This window comes from Equus caballus, chromosome 11 (assembly GCF_041296265.1).
Source record: "Equus caballus isolate H_3958 breed thoroughbred chromosome 11, TB-T2T, whole genome shotgun sequence".
NCBI classification, from domain to species: domain Eukaryota; kingdom Metazoa; phylum Chordata; class Mammalia; order Perissodactyla; family Equidae; genus Equus; species Equus caballus.
In genome coordinates this window covers 18384939-18399531 of record NC_091694.1, presented here as the reverse complement: position 1 = coordinate 18399531, position 14593 = coordinate 18384939, and the positions used below count along the sequence as shown (strand labels likewise).

The 14593-nt window shown below is 61.6% G+C and overlaps 2 protein-coding genes and 1 long non-coding RNA gene across 11 annotated transcripts in view; 1 reads left to right on the top strand and 2 right to left on the bottom strand.

Annotated features, from left to right (window-relative positions):
- The window catches only part of ARHGAP27 (Rho GTPase activating protein 27), a 31465-nt gene extending 22340 nt beyond the window's left edge, over window positions 1–9125 (bottom strand). Inside the window, exons 1-3 of one of the 6 annotated variants that reach the window (XM_023652354.2) lie at window positions 8995–9125; window positions 7921–8050; window positions 5926–6603 (exon numbers count right to left, since the gene is read on the bottom strand). In XM_023652354.2, coding sequence (XP_023508122.1) covers window positions 5926–6582 — 657 coding nt within the window. In that variant the 5' untranslated portion in view covers window positions 6583–6603; window positions 7921–8050; window positions 8995–9125. Of the gene's footprint in view, window positions 1–942; window positions 1075–1235; window positions 1621–5925; window positions 6604–7920; window positions 8051–8950 lie in introns of those variants that run through there. The other 5 variants (XM_070227138.1, XM_023652353.2, XM_070227137.1 and 2 more) reach the window with 5 other exon arrangements.
- Window positions 8202–9549, top strand: LOC138916227 (uncharacterized). Its single transcript, XR_011423165.1, has 2 exons — window positions 8202–8716; window positions 9040–9549. It is a non-coding gene; the product is annotated as an uncharacterized lncRNA (long non-coding RNA).
- Window positions 9550–10584: 1035 nt separating this feature from the next.
- The window catches only part of PLEKHM1 (pleckstrin homology and RUN domain containing M1), a 46662-nt gene continuing 42653 nt past the window's right edge, over window positions 10585–14593 (bottom strand). For all 4 annotated transcript variants that reach the window (XR_011423164.1, XM_014739613.3, XM_070227134.1 and 1 more), the window contains 3 exons: window positions 14208–14271; window positions 13524–13681; window positions 10585–12662 (listed from right to left, as the gene is read on the bottom strand). Coding sequence is in view for 3 of the 4 variants with exons in the window: in XM_014739613.3 (XP_014595099.1) it covers window positions 12551–12662; window positions 13524–13681; window positions 14208–14271 (334 nt within the window). In the remaining variant the exon portion in view is untranslated. The remainder of the gene's footprint in view (window positions 12663–13523; window positions 13682–14207; window positions 14272–14593) is intronic.

Genomic DNA, 14593 nt, shown 5'->3' with positions numbered 1-14593 from the left:
TCTGGCACCTCGGCTTCCTCTCTGGGCCTGAGTCCCTGGGCCCCCACGATGACATGGAGGCCTTGACCGGGCTCACTGCCCGGCCCACTGCATGCTGGGAAAGGAGAGGATGCAGGGCCAGAGCCCGGCCTGGGCAGAAGGGTCCTGCAGGCCTCACTCTGCCTAGGCAGCAGCTCTGGGAATCCCCTCACCACCACCTCCTTCCTCGACCTGGAAACAGGCCCCTGAATTTTAGAGAGAACACCTACCCGCCGGGACCCAGCCCTGGGAGCCCAGTTTTCCTTGACACCAACCAACATCGACTGTTCCCCTCCCCCCGACACTCTGGCCTGGGACCCTGACCACATCTGCTCATCAGCTCCCCAGTCGTGATGATGGACTTGTCCTGCCCAGGACCCGGCACTGACCAGCCATCAGGGGCTGGCATTCAGTACCGACTGCCGTCCCCTCCCACCACCGGACACAGACAGCTCCAGGAGGGGCAGAGAAAATAGACCTAGAGTGAGGCCAGCTGCTGGGGCTCGGGAAGGAAGGAGGGAGGCAGGCAGGCTTGTCTCAGGAGGCTGGGGGCAAAGAGAACCAGAGACTGAGAGGTGGAATGAGGCCCAGGCTCAGGGGAGACTGCCCAGGGGATTGCACCTAAGAGGTTGCTCCTTTCTGCCTTGAGAGCGGTGGGTGGGAAGGGCTCTCGGGTGGGAATGTAGGTGAGGATGAGGAATGTGGGTTGAGCCAGGTCATAGGCTGGGCAGTGGGGCTCTGGGGTCAGCCTGGGGCTGCAGGTGAGTCACAGGGAGGAAACAATCAGGCCAGGTGTGAAGGAACCAGCTGGGCCTCCCCAGGGCGGCTGCCCTCTGCGGAGGGTAGGGGGAGTTGTTGAGAGCAGGGAGTCCGGGCAAGGGGACTCACTGGATCCCCCATTGGCCTCAGCTCCCCAGCTCTTACCAGCCCCATTTTCCAGATGGCCCTCTGGCTGGCCCCAAAGGGGGATCCAATGGGTCCGTCCAAGGCCAGTTCCTTGATCTCAGTCACAGCCACCTGCGGCTGCCCTTGGAGTTTGTCCCAGAGAGTGGGTGCCAGGCCTGGGATCCAGAGAGGAGGGCGAGGTGCCTCACAGGGCCTTTTAGCAGGGGTGCAGGGAGAGGCGGGTGGGGGCGGGGAGGGAGGGGACTGTGGTAAACTGCTGGCACGCCCCCTCTCCCCAGGGTCCCAGCTCCACTCCCTGGCAAGGCACTCACAGTTCGGGAGGGCGGAGGAGGGAGGAATGAGGTCCCGGGGCTCCTTGCCGGCAGGCGGCTGCTCAGGTGGGTGCCTCCCGGGCTGTTTGCATAAGACGCAGCGGAGCAGGCTGCAGCTCTCCCCTCTCGGTGGCCACTACCCGGCAGTGGGGCGGGCTCCAGTCCAGATGGCCGGCCTAGTGACCACACCCTGAAATCCCTGGGCAGGACGGCCCCTCGCCTGGGGCTGGGCCCCGCAGCCACTGGGGAGGAGTCTCAGAGGCTTCCCTGGGCCGTGGAGCACCTCCTCAGGTAGGGGGAGGGGAAGGAGGGGCCCTGGCTCACCCCACCCCTCCCTCCTCTGAAGCCTGAGCTTCTGCCCTCTGCTGGGACTTCTCATTCTCCTGCTCCGTCAGTGGCAGGTGGCAAGGGGAGGGGTCGGAACCCACGCCTCCTTCCCTGTCACCATGCCCAGGCCTGGGCACATACAGGGAACTCAGGAAAGTGAACACTTGTTTACCCTGGGTTTGTCTGTCCTTGCTGAGGGGCACAGGGTGGCCAAGCCTGAAGGACACTCAGGTGAGACTTCTGAGCCTGGTGGCCAGGATGGGGTTTGTGGTCAGGAGGTCAGGAACTGACCTGGACAGAGCTGCCTCCTGGCTGTGTGACCTTTGGCCAGTCACTAAATCTCTCTGAACCTTTCTTTGTACCCAGGGCAAATGGGGGTACCTATTCGTGACTTCTGAGCTGCTGGGAGGATGGGCTCGGAGTGAGAACCGACAGGACCATTAGCCCCTTGGGGAAAGGGATCATGTTGTATCTTACATGCTTTGTGTCCCCAGTGTCCAGCATGGTGACCAGCACACACCAGGTGCTCATTACTTGCTAGCTGAGTGACTGGTGGATGACAAGGCTGTAAACTGCCTCATCATTTTATAGGGTAAAATGCGTAGAGGCTCCTCTTTTCTGGATTGGGAAGGGAGGGTTCCTGCGTCTGCCGATTGTCCTGCCCTCCGTGCCAACCTGCTGTCCTTTTCCCTTGTCCAGTGGCCCATCAACTGAACACTGTCCCCACCCTCCCTGACGACCCCATGTCACCTCTATCCTCACCTCCTCGCCCTCCCGCAGAGGATGCCGGTCCCTCACCCTCTGCGTGGGCCCCTCCCTCCCTCCCTCTCCCTGGACCCCATCTCATCCCCCACTTCCTCACCATCCTCAGCCTCCTCCGCTCCTGCCCATCCCCTTAGATTTGGGGTTCGCCCTTGGCCCCGCACTGGCCTCTGGCCACACAGCGTCTCTCCCTTCCCTGCCAAGCTTCTGGAAGTTGTCTACACTCTCAGCCACATCCTCGCCTTCGCTCCTCTGACCTCCTGCCCTCCGCCTGCAGCAGCCTCCTCGACCAGCTTCTGATAAGGTGGACGCTGACCTTCTGGTGGCCCCTTCTGATAAATGTTTGATGGTCTCTATCTCACTTCCCCTTTCTTCTGGATACTTCTCCTCAGCTTCTGGGCTAGCACTCTCCTGCTTTTCCTCCTTGTTCCCTGACTGTTCCTTCCTCTCGGCTCCTCTCTCCTCCCTTTGCCTGTCACCTCCATGTGGTGGCCCCCAGCCTGTCTCAGGCGCTCCTGTTCCCACATCCACACTCTCTCCACACCCACGGCCCCACCGTCACACACTGCGGGCGTTCTCCTGGGTGGCAGACCCAGGTTGGCCACAGCAGGCTCGGCCTCCTTCCTTGCCTCCCCTCCCCAGGCATGCCCGTGGTAAACAGCACGCTATCCGCCCAGGTGTGCAAACTGGGAGCCTGGAGTGCCTCCTGATTTCCCTCCCACCCCCCTCAGCCCATCAGCCACCAGGTCCCCATGAGTCTGCCTCCCAAATCTCCCATCATCAGCACATGCCTGGGAGGCCAACAAGGTCCTTGGCCATTCTCGAAGCCTCAGCCACAGGGGCCTTTTCTCAACCCCACTCCCTTCTCTGCTGAGTGCCTTCCAACGGCTGCAGGATGAAGCCCGTGGGCCAGAGCCCAGGAGGCCCCACTGGGCCTGGCCCCACCTGCTCCCACCCCCGAGCCCCCATTCCTGAGCCGTAGCTGCACAGGGTGAGCGTGGGGCTGCAAGGCCCCAAAGGTGCCACATCTTCTCACACCTCCACCTCTGCCCATGCACCACGGCCCCCGGCCCCCAAGTGCAGCTCCATCACAGACGGTGGCATGTGCTATGCTGTCCCCTCCTGCCAGCTTCCTGTCCCAGACAGTGAGCCCCCAGGGCTGGGGCTGTGCCTCAGTCACCTTTACATCTGAAGGTTCACCCGGCACTTGGCAGGTCTTCAGTCAGTTCCTGCTTAGTGACGAGTGAGCAGAGGGGCTGCTGGGACCTGCTCCTCCTGCCGCCTCTAAGGAGGGGGCTCACCTTTCAGGAAATTCCTTCTCTAATCGCCACCACCTTGGACAACTGAGAGCACAGTGGGGTTTCCTTCCCAGGAGGGAACCAACTCCCCACCCCTGGAGTTTGTGGGGCTGGGATGTCAGAGGGACCCACAGCTGACACTTGAATAAAGCACTTCATGGGGAGGGTGCCATTATACCCATTACACAGGGGAGGAGACAGGACCAGAGAGGCTAAGCCACTTGTCACACAGTGACATTAGGTCACACAGTGAATTAGGGCCAGAAGTGGGACCAGGCAGAGCCCCTCGGCCAATACCCAGGCCTCTGGCAGATGCCCCAGGTCCTCCCTGTGCAAGCACCATCCCCACTATCACCTGTGTCCCCCCATCCCACACTATGGTCACTGCTGGGAGCTGGAGGGAGGAGGGGCAAAGACACCACCTGGCAGTGACCTGGCTGCTGAGGTGATTTCTCTTCTCACGAGGTACCCGGATCTGGGGTTCTTTTCTCCCTTCTTTTTTCACCTCGGCCCTGGGCTCTGGGGTGGAGGCCCTTGGGTAGACCTGCAGAGCCGCGGCTCATGAGTAAGCGGGCTGTGGCTCCCCATCCCTCTTCAATACACACTTTGCACACGCTCTGGGTCAGACCCTGTGCTGGGCGCGGGGGTTCAGAGGGCAAGGCTAGTTCCCCACTTCGAGGAGCGAGGAGCGCACCTCCAAGGCGCAGACACACACTCCCACCATCACCAGGACAGAAAATGTGGAGGGACCCCGGAGTGCGCGCCGGGAGGCTGCCCAGGAAACGGAGGGGCGCCGCGGGGAGGAGCGCTGGCATCCAGCCGTCCAACCGGGAGAAGCTGTCTGACCGGCTGGCAGGCGCGCAGAGCACAAGGACTTCCCCACCTTCGCCCGCTCGGATGGGTCCGGGTCTCCGTCCCCGTGCCTGCTCGCCGAATGCTGTTCTCCGCCATGGCCACAGGGGGGCGACTGCCCCCTGCAAAAGGCGGAGCGAAGGCGGCGCAGACTTGGAGCGAAGGACACCCAGTTGGGACCCCAGCCAGTCTAGGTGCACCGCCCACTACGACCCAGGCGCTTCCACGCCTCGCCTCGTTGAAGGTGCGCAGCAACCCTAATCCTGAGGTATTATCTTGAGTTTATACACGAGGTCATCGGGGCTGGGGGAATTAAGTGGCTCGTCAGCAGCTGGCAGGTGACCCAGCAGAATCAAATTCGAGTCTCTGTAGCCTCAAATCCTGAACTCTCTGCACCATAACGGTGCGGAGACCCCTGAGCTCGCGGACGGACAGCCTCCTTCCTCTGGGCATCCCAGACGCAGTCCTGGCACGTCTCAGGCATCAACGATTATTGTCAATTACATTAAGTACAAAAAGAGAAATCAGAGATTCGCGAGCTTCAGGGGCCATCCATCCACTCTCCCCTTCGGGCTAAACGACAAACTGAGACCCTGAGAGAGGAAGTGAATTGCCCACAATTACACAGCCGGAGGCAGATGTCAGAAGGGGGTCTGTGCGCCCCCACTGCCTCCCCAACCGGCTGCCTCTCCCTGAAAAGTTCCTAAAGTTGAAGACGTCAGGGCCGCCCGAAGGATTCTGAGGATGTTTTAAAAACGTGCTCTGTTTCGATTTCCCAAATTTACGTACAGGGTTCTGACGCAAAAGGAACGCCCTCCCTCGAACTGGACTTCTTTCTGAAAGAAACCCCTCAAAAGTTTAGAAAGGAACTGAAATGTTGGAAGCAGCTAAAAGGGAAGCAGACTCCCGACTTTCACATCCATTATCTCATCTGACTCTCCAAACTCCCGTGAGAAAGGGAGGCAGGGAGAGCCGGCCGCGGGGCCACGATCCGCCACTGCACACCAGGCGCGTTTCGGCATGGTTCTGATTTTAGACGCAACACCTGCCCCAGGAGACGCGACGCCCCTCGCCAGGGCCGCGGCAGCACACTGTAGGCAGGTTTATTGGCACTTCTGCAGCAAACCATGACTATTCACACTAAATGGGATAAATGAAGGCCGTCCACGGCCTCACATTGGTTCCTGACAAATTCTGCCGCCAACTGCGTTACGAAAAACCCTTGAGCTCCAGGGAGCTTTGGCATTTCGGAAGCGCAGATAAGAAATTGTGAGCCTGTACCACTCGCGCGCCGAGCTTGAGGAAAGGGAGGCTCGGCGTGAGGGGCGCTCGTCCCAAGTCGGCGGACACGCTGCTCCGCGTCGAGCCGGCCTCTAAGCCCAGGGGGGCTCGGAGCGCCCCGGTTCGGAGCGCGCACAGGCCCCCCGGTCTCCCCGCTCCCCGCGGCGTACCTGCTCCGGACGCTCGTGCCGCGGCGGGCCGCGCACGTCCTGGATGGCCTCGTAGACGTTCTCCGAGTCGCTGCGCGCCAGGGGCCGCGGGCACACCCAGGAGCCCGCCACGCTGCAGGCCTTGAAGCTGCCCGCGCTCCCGAGCAGGCCCGCGGGTGGCGCGGCGGCGGCGCGCGCCAGGTCGTCCAGGGACTGCGCGGGCCGCACGGGCGCCGCGGGCCGCGTGTACAGGCAGGCGGGCAGGCCGGGCGTCAGGCTGCTGCGCTGGGTCGCGGCGCCGCGCCGCGCAGGGCCGCACAGGGAGCTCACTCGGCCCCGGGGCTCGGCGGGCGCGCCGTCGGGGCCCGCGGGCGCAGAGGCGCTCACGAAGCGGTAGTCGTAGGAGAGCGGCTCCGGGGCTGAGAGGCCCGGCTGGGGCGTGGGCGGCGGGGCGGCGGCAGGGTCGCCGAGCGCCGGCAGCTCGCGCACGTACTGCGCGGGCAGGTAGAAGGGGCGGCCGCCCGGCTCGCGCCGAACATGCCACCAGTGCTCCGTGCTGCGGCGCAGCAGCCGGTAGCGCTCGTTGGGCTGGATGGCGATGCGGCGCCCGTCCTTGCCCGTGTACTCGAAGGGATGCTCCACCAGCACGTACACGTCTCCCTCGACGTCCGCCGCCATCGCGGCCGCCGCGGCGTTTCCCTGTGGGCAACAGGAGGAGGGGCAAGGATGTCAGGGCAGCGGAGGCCGGGAAGCGTATCGCGCGAGGGGGATGGACAAGCTGGGTTCGAGTCTCGATGCTGCACTCGTCCAGTGCGTTCCGGCCTCAGTTTTCCTATCTTTAAAACGGAGGACTTGGATAAAATAATCTCGAAGGTTCCCATTCTTACGCTCAGTGATGGAATTATGACAACCTTTTCATTCTGTGGCACTGATGATAAGATTTGAGCCTTGCTTCAACGCCTTAGTGGGGAGATTGTGGGTAATACTGGTCCAACTTTACAGCGAGAGAAGCCTTGGCTCAAAGATCTGGAGTGATTGCCCTCGAAAAAGTCGACACCACATTTGCCTAAATGGAACCTCAGTTTCCCTGTCTGTGAAGTGGGAAGAACAGCCCATTCCGCCGCCCCGCCTCCGCCCCATGCCTCCAGCCCTCAGGGAATCCGCGTCCACAGCGCCTCTTCCCTCCAGGCGTTTGCGCCCGGGCCCGCGGGGTCAGGGGTTGGGGTGTGCAGGCTCTGGGAGGGGCCCCCGCGCCGCTCTACCCTGGGAGTGCCCCTGTCCCGATTAGTCCAAGGGCCTTGGCGTAAGGGCCCACGACTGCCAAGGCCGGGGAACCGGTTCTCTTGGTTTCTCTTTCCTTCCCCAGCGGCTTCACCACAGGCATGAACCCGGAGCCTGGCCCGCCCAGACCGGCCCGCACCGCCCCCTGCTCTCCAGCTCCCACCCCCACCTCCCGAGAGAGGCTCGGATCTCGGGCCTGTCCACCTGCTCTGTGATCTCCACATTGCCCCATGAAAGTGGCCCGTAGAGAATGCACGTTCACAGCGACTACCCGTGCGGTGTCCTCAGGGCCCCCCAAAGCTCTCCTGGAGTGGTTACCACCTCTCACCCTCCTCCCTGCCGGCTTAGCCTGGCTCCTGGTGTGTCGGGGGAGGGTCAGAGCCTAACTAAATCTGCCTGTGTCCCTCATCAAAGCCAGGAATTGGTGGCCTCCTCTGGAAGTGGCTGGTCCCTCCACACCTCCTGCCCCACAACGGTGGCCCGGGGCCAGCACTGGGAGCTCGGCCGCTTGCTGACACTGAGGGACGCGAGGAGCAGGGTCCAGCCGCGGGCGCACAGCGCTCTCTCTACTTTCTCAAGCTGTCTTTCCTCGACGGGGGAAGGGACGTAAACTGAGTTACTGAGCACCCTGGGCCCTGGAGGCGGGGTCGGCGAGCTGCTTGGAGCTAAGCCAACAAGCCCCAGGGAGGACACCCCTCCTCTCCGCCTTCCTCTGGACCCCAGCGGCGCACTCACGTTGGCTGGGCGGCCTCGGAGCCCATGGGCTGGCTGGGCGGAGCCGGTGGATGGATGCGAGTTAGGTCCCTGCCATCTCCTTGGGCGGGGCTTCCAAGGGCTGGGCTGGAGAAACCCCGTGGAGCGGGAGCTGGCAAGGGGAGAAAAGAGAGAAGGAGACACTCAGGAGGGCTGTCCCCAACCCCCAAAGTAGCTGTGTCTGGGAGGGGTGAGGAGGAGCCTAAAAGAGTCGGCCTGGGCCGTTGGGGACATTGGGGGCGGAGCCGGGAGAGAGAGAAGGCATGAGGGAGGGGGCAGGGGCAAGGAGGGCTGCGACTGAAGGGGCGCAGGCAGGTTGCGAGCAGAGTCGGGAGAGGGTAGGGTCCCGCCCCCGCCCGCCCCGCCCCCACCACGCGGGATTTGTCGTCCGCGAGCCTCTGCGCCCCCCGGATGCGCTGCTCTGGGACTGCTCGAGCCGGGCGCCGTGTCTCGTCCGGGCGTTCCCAATCCGAGCGAGGCCGTTTGCACCCTGAATCACCAGCTACGAGCCCTTTCCAGCCGGATTGCAGGCGCTACCCGCTCCGGGCCCACCTCCGCCCTCCCAAGGCCCTTTCCGGGCGTAGCACGGAGGGCCTGGAAAAACTCGGAGCGGGGTTCCCACGGTAGGGACGCCCACCGGAGCGCAGAGTCTCGGGCTCGGTGGGGCGGGGACCCGCGCCTCGGCTCCTTCCCCGACCCTGGCGGAGCGAAGAGAAGAGGAGAGATGGGAGGAGCGGGGAGGATCCCTGGAGCGCTGGGACGGACCGGTCGCCAGGAGGTACCCTGGGTCCACTGCCCGGGCGACGCAAGCCACAGCGGCTCCAACGCTTGGGTCGGCATGGGGGGCCTGGGCCTGGGCCCTTCCCGCCCCCAGACGGAGGGCAGCCCTTCGCCTCCACCCTCCTCCCGGGGCGGGGGATCGGGCCCGCGCAGCTCCCGCCCCAGCGCGGTGCGAAGGGGAGCAGGCGCGCGGTGCTCCCTGGTGAGGACCCGCCACCTGCGGCACCCTCACCCCCAGCTCAGCACCCTCCTCTCTGTCCGGCCCGGCCCCGGCACCTCTGGGTGTCTGCTCGCTGATCTCGCCTCCACTTGTCCCGACAGGCGCGCGTGGGCTTGGCGTCCGGCGCTCCCTCCTCCACCGCCCAGCTCCCGCGCTGCCTTGTTTCCTGTTCAACAATATAGCGAGGGAGGCACCAGCCGAGAGCGCCCGTCAGAACTTCCTCCCGGGCTGGGGCTGGGCTGCGGCTGCGAGAGACAATCCCCGGTGTCCTGGCTTCCTGTCCCCTCTGGGCCGGGCCAGCGCCCCAGGAGCAGAGACGCCACCCTCTCCCCCAGCACCTCCCGGGATCCTGGGCCACACCTGGTTGTCTCCCGGAGGTGGAGGCAGCAGGGCCAGGATGGTGGGGGGAGGGGGGAGGGAGCCTCCTCACCAACCTCTGGCCAGACATCCCTCCCACTGCTTGGTTCTGTGCCCCCTGCCCACCTCAACATCCTGGCTGGACTCAAGATCCTCACGTTATCTGGGTATCTCAGTTTTTTTTCCTGTAAAGGGGACAGTAACACCTACTTCACTGTTGATTGTTGAGATTAAATGAGATGCACTAAGCACAATATATTGTTATTACCACGTTATTGTTATAAGGACATACATTAGATTAGTTATTATTATCTCTCCTTTTCTTATGACATGAGCGGTCCTCCTGTTTGGGGCTGGATTGAGGTCTCCCCCCTCCTTTAGGCAGGAGGGGGCGGGGACTTGTGTCCTCAGGCACCTTGCTGAGGATGGAGGCACCAATTCCAGAGGCAGGGCAGCACCCAGGTCATGCGCCCGGGCCCTCCCCTGGGCTTGTCTCTCCCCAACACTCCAACTGGGTTCCCCTCATCTTCCTGGAGCCCGCCACTGACTGCCCCCCCCCCCCCCCCGGAGGTGAGGCCCTTGAGGGAAACTGGATGCTCCCTTGTGGGCTGAAAGGCATCTTCAAGGACAGGAAACTGCACACCTGAATGTCTTTCAGTCCCATTTTCCTGAGAATTAGTCTGTTTCCTTCTTCTGTCCTTACAGTGGGCAGTGATCGCCTTCCCCCTGTGGCCTCCTGGGCTTCTCCTAGAACTTGAGAGGAAGGCTGGCCGCAAAGTAGAGTCCACTTTGAGCCCTAAAACCATGATCCCTGACTAGGTCTTCTCAAACAGCCTGGCCCTGCTGAGCCCCTTCTCTTGCCCTGGATAACACAGTGGAAAATACAGTCCTGAGGTCTCACGCGTTCCAGTGTCAGGGGACTGTGCTTCGACATTTAAGGCACAGGAAAAAAGCCACCATGGTGGAATTTCAGGCATCAGCTTCAGTTGTTCTGTACGAGTGTGTGTGAGTAACCCTCCCCACAGGCCCCGAATCCTATCCCAACGACTCTGAGGAGTGCAAGGATGGGATAGAGCCTAAGCATTGTTCCCTCCCCACCTCCCCTCTTCTCCCTGTGCAATCCTGGCACACAAGCCCCCTGCCTGCAAGTGTTTACCACTAGCCACTCCCCCACTACCCCTGTGCCCAGGAGTTGACTGACAAGGGAGTGGTGGCCTCTCAGACGGTAATGGATGGCCCATGGGCGCCCAGTCAGCAGCAGCATTAGGATTCAGAAGCGAGACCAGAGATTAGAAAGATCAGGTCTTTACTGCAAAATCATTCAAAAATCACCCGGCAGCAGTTCCTTCAATACATTGCAAAGCACTTCTCAGGGCCAGGGCCCCTCACAAGAAACAGTTTATTGCATAAAATGACATTTTAAAAATAGTGTGGGCACTACTGAGGTTCTCATCAGCTTTCCATTGGAGGTGAGGGGGTAAAAATCAACTCATCTGAAAGCATTAGCAGCTTTTGGTATGGGGAGAGGGTCAACTCTAATGCTACCAACCCCAGGGTGGGGGGCAAGCTCCTCTGGGGCTCACTCCTGCTGCCCCCTAGGGCACCCTCTGGAATACGGAATATACTCACAGGCCCAAGAACGCAGGTGCGGGGCAACTGCGGCTCTAATCAGGCCACGTTTGTGGCGAGGCATTAATGCTGGCTATGGGGTGGGTGGGATGGGCATAAGGATCCACCTTCTGGTTTAGGAGGCGTTGACGTGCTGGGCACAGGTGCGCACCATCTTCTGTGATGGGCACAGCGAAGCTGTGGCAGCCCCCTTGCCCCCTCCGCCTTCCTACTCCTTCTCTTTCTATTGCACAACTTATCCAGCTCCACAGGGCTGGGCAGGTGACTCAGCAGCCAGATCACCCCGAGAGAGAGGAGGGACAGGCAGTCTCCACCTGGGGCCCCCAATCCAAGCTGAGAGCAGACAGGAGGGCCAGAGGACCCCAGGGCTGAGCTGGGTCTGCAGGATCCAGGAGAGGTGGCGGAAGGCAACAGAGAAATCACACCCAGATTCCTCTCAACCCCCAAAGGTCTAACTATCACTTTGAAAACAATTCCAGGCTCCTGCCCCATCCCAAGACCCCTTCAAAAGGCAATCCTGCTCCAATGAAACTTCCCAGTCTCTGGCGGCGCCCCTCCTGGGCCAGTCCACTGAAACGGTGAATTCATGGCTTTGTAAACAAGGCGGAGCATCCTTCTGTGAGGGCGGCTCCTCACGCATGTCCCTGTGTGGCTCAGCAGTGGGGCCAGCACTCTTCGTGGAAGGACCGTGTGGGGCTCTCCGCCCTCTGTGGGCCCAGCCTCCCTCTGCCCCAGCAGGGCTTGGTCAGGCAGCAGCGTCCTGCCTGCCTGCCTGTGGTGGGAGTGAGGAGGGCGAGGGGCTGAGGGCTGGGCAAGATGACGACCCTTCCCTGGACCAAGGAAGGCTCAAAGTGCTGACAGTGCTGGTCTGAGTCATTGCCCTTCTCCTGCGGGGACCTAGAGCCCAGGCTCCAGCAGAGGTGGGGCTGTGACACGGAGAAGGGGGATGGGCTCTTCAGGTGAGGAGCACGGGGCAGGGGGTGAGGAGGAGGGGGAGGGGTGGACAGTGGTCCTCAGGCCTGAGCCCGCCGGCCCCACGGGTGGTTTGGCACATTGCACTTGAGCTGTCAGCAGTGGGTACCCAGTGAGGGGGAGGAAAGGCACCTGGACCAGCTGTGGGCTCTGTCCCCACAGAGGCCTGGCTGCCTGGGCCCCTGCCCCCTGCAGGCCAGGCCCAAGCCCTTCCTGCATGTCTACTCAGGGTGAGGACGCCTGGACGTCTTGGGTGACTTGTGTAGGGTCAAGAATAAAAAAATATTTTCTGTTGTAATATGAAGGGAAAGAACCCACCTTAAAAAACTAGACCTTTTAATCAGGAATGTGGGATTGCAAATGCGCCCCGGTCTTGTCTCCACAGTGTCTGAGCAGCCCTAATGGAGGAGGTGCCCGTCAGGGAGGTGAGCGGGGCTTGACTAGTGCAAAGCTCCCCTCTCTGCTCCCCCTCCGCCCTGGGACAGACGGGTGGGGGTGGGCACTGGGGGATGTCACCAAGGACCTCTGGGGCTTCCTCTGGCAGACTCATGCTCTGGTCACACCCGAGAGTCTTCCTGACAAGGGAGATGGCTGTGACACCTGAGAGGGCAGCCTGGGCGGATGCTCCTGCAGCCCGGGTGGGGACAGGTTGGCTTAGGTGAGAGTGTTCCGCTCTTGGTACTTGCGCCGGCGGGCACAGCGGGGGCAGCCCTTCTTCACCACGGCCTGGCAGCTCTGGTGGAAGACGGTCTTGCATTCGCCACACCTGGGAGAGAGTGGCAAGGGCTGCTGGTGCCAGTGGGCTGGGGCCACCCCTGGCCTGAGTCCGGCCAGTGCTCCTGACTAGAGCCCACTGCAAAGCTGTGTCCTACCTGCAGCCCGAGGCACGCAGGCACTACCTCTCCACTCTGGGACCAAAGGTTCCTGCACCGACACTTACCCCTAAGTCCCACACTGCACGCTCATACTCTGTGCTCTGTTCATTCTCTATAAATGCTGCTTGAAACTCATGGAATGGTTTCTTGCCTGTGTTTAAGACACTCAGGAGTTTAAAAAACTCAGTCCCAGATCTGTTCGGGGGCTGAATCCAGGCTAGGGGACACCTACTGAAAATGAATTAACACCCCCGCCAGTTCAGTTTTCTGCTCCCACACGGGTTGGCGCGGCAGCTTGGTGGATGCCTTTTTCCATTTAGAGGCTTCTGATAACATGCGATGACCGGGGACAAGAACGATCATTATAGGAGCAGAGGCAGCGGCAGGCAGCAGCCCCCAGGGGCCCACCTGTGCTGGGCCTTGCGCCAGCACTCCAGGGCAGTAACTCCCTTCCTCCCTCCTCAACCCATTTGTAGATGACAAGACTGAGGCCCCGACTCAAAGAGCCAGCAGCTGCCTCTTCTCTTGGAAGACGGATGCTTAGTAGAGGCAGGAGGTTGTCCCCTGAGCTGGAATGGAACTGGCCATGACTGTCCAGGCGTCAGCTGCCCTGGACAACCTCACCAGCCAGTGGCACTGGCACAGAGAGGATGTTCAATATGTTCCCACACAATGGCGCTGGGCCTGCCTCCCTGGGACATCGGGGCCAACTGGGGTTGGGGGTGGAGCGGCTGCCTGGGTGTCCCACATACCTGACTGTGGTGTCAAACTCAAAGGGGAAGATAATGTCATGGTGGTGGCAGATCTGGCAGATGAAGCCGCGCTGAGTGCACAGGTCGCAGTGGTAAACGTGCTGGGAGGCGAATTCGATGAGGGCCTTGAGAAATCCTTCATATGTCCCCTCGGCGATCTGTGGAGGGCGAGCGCAGGCCGCCAGGCTTGTTAGGCAGCCGTCCCGAGGCTCAGGCTGCGGGTAGTGCGTGGCCTGCCCCGCTCCCGGCACCCTGCCTCAAGGCCTCCTGCTGGGGAGAAGCTCCTTCCCACAGGGCAAGTACACGGCCCGAAGCAAGCTGAGCAAGGCGGGCGCCCAGCCCCTGGACGGAGGTCACCGGGGATAACGGGGTTGACAGATGAGACCCCAATCCACCGCAGTCTCCCTCGAGGAAAGAAATGTCCCAAACTCTCACTCCGGTGGCCTTTCCTCCCTCTGCCCTCCAGGCCAGGGACGAGTCCAGCTGAGGGAAGAACCCCTGGGCTTATTCCCGGGGGGCCAGGGCTCAGCACTCCCCCAGGAAGTGTGGGACGGGGGACCCCGGTCTGAGGTGCTGAGAGCCTGAGACTGCTGTCCTGCCTCAGCAAACTGCAGCCCCCAGCTCACTTCTGGTTCCTCTAGGAATGAGGGCCCTCTGGAGGTCCGGGCGGGGGAACATTCTCACCTGCTGCAGGTCAGCGACACTGTACTTGTGGGGAGACTCCAAGAGATAGTTCCTGTGGTTGAGCCTTCAGAGAAAACACAAGAGATTCCCTGGAAGGGTTGCCAAGACCTGGGCCAAGCTGTGTTCTCACTCTGTCAGCTGCTAACCAGCCACAAACACCTCCCTCCCAACGGCAGTCAGCGGTCAGCAGCCGGGGCTTGGGGCTCGGCACCTGGGCTTCCAAGTGACTAGCTGATGGCACATTGGGCAAGTTACTTAACCTTTCTGAACCTCAGGTTTCCTCACCTGAGAAACAGAGCTGTTCTCAGGATTAAATAATTTATCTAAAGCATTTGGCACAGTGCCTAGCACATAGTAAACAATTAAAAATTATCCACTATAGTTAA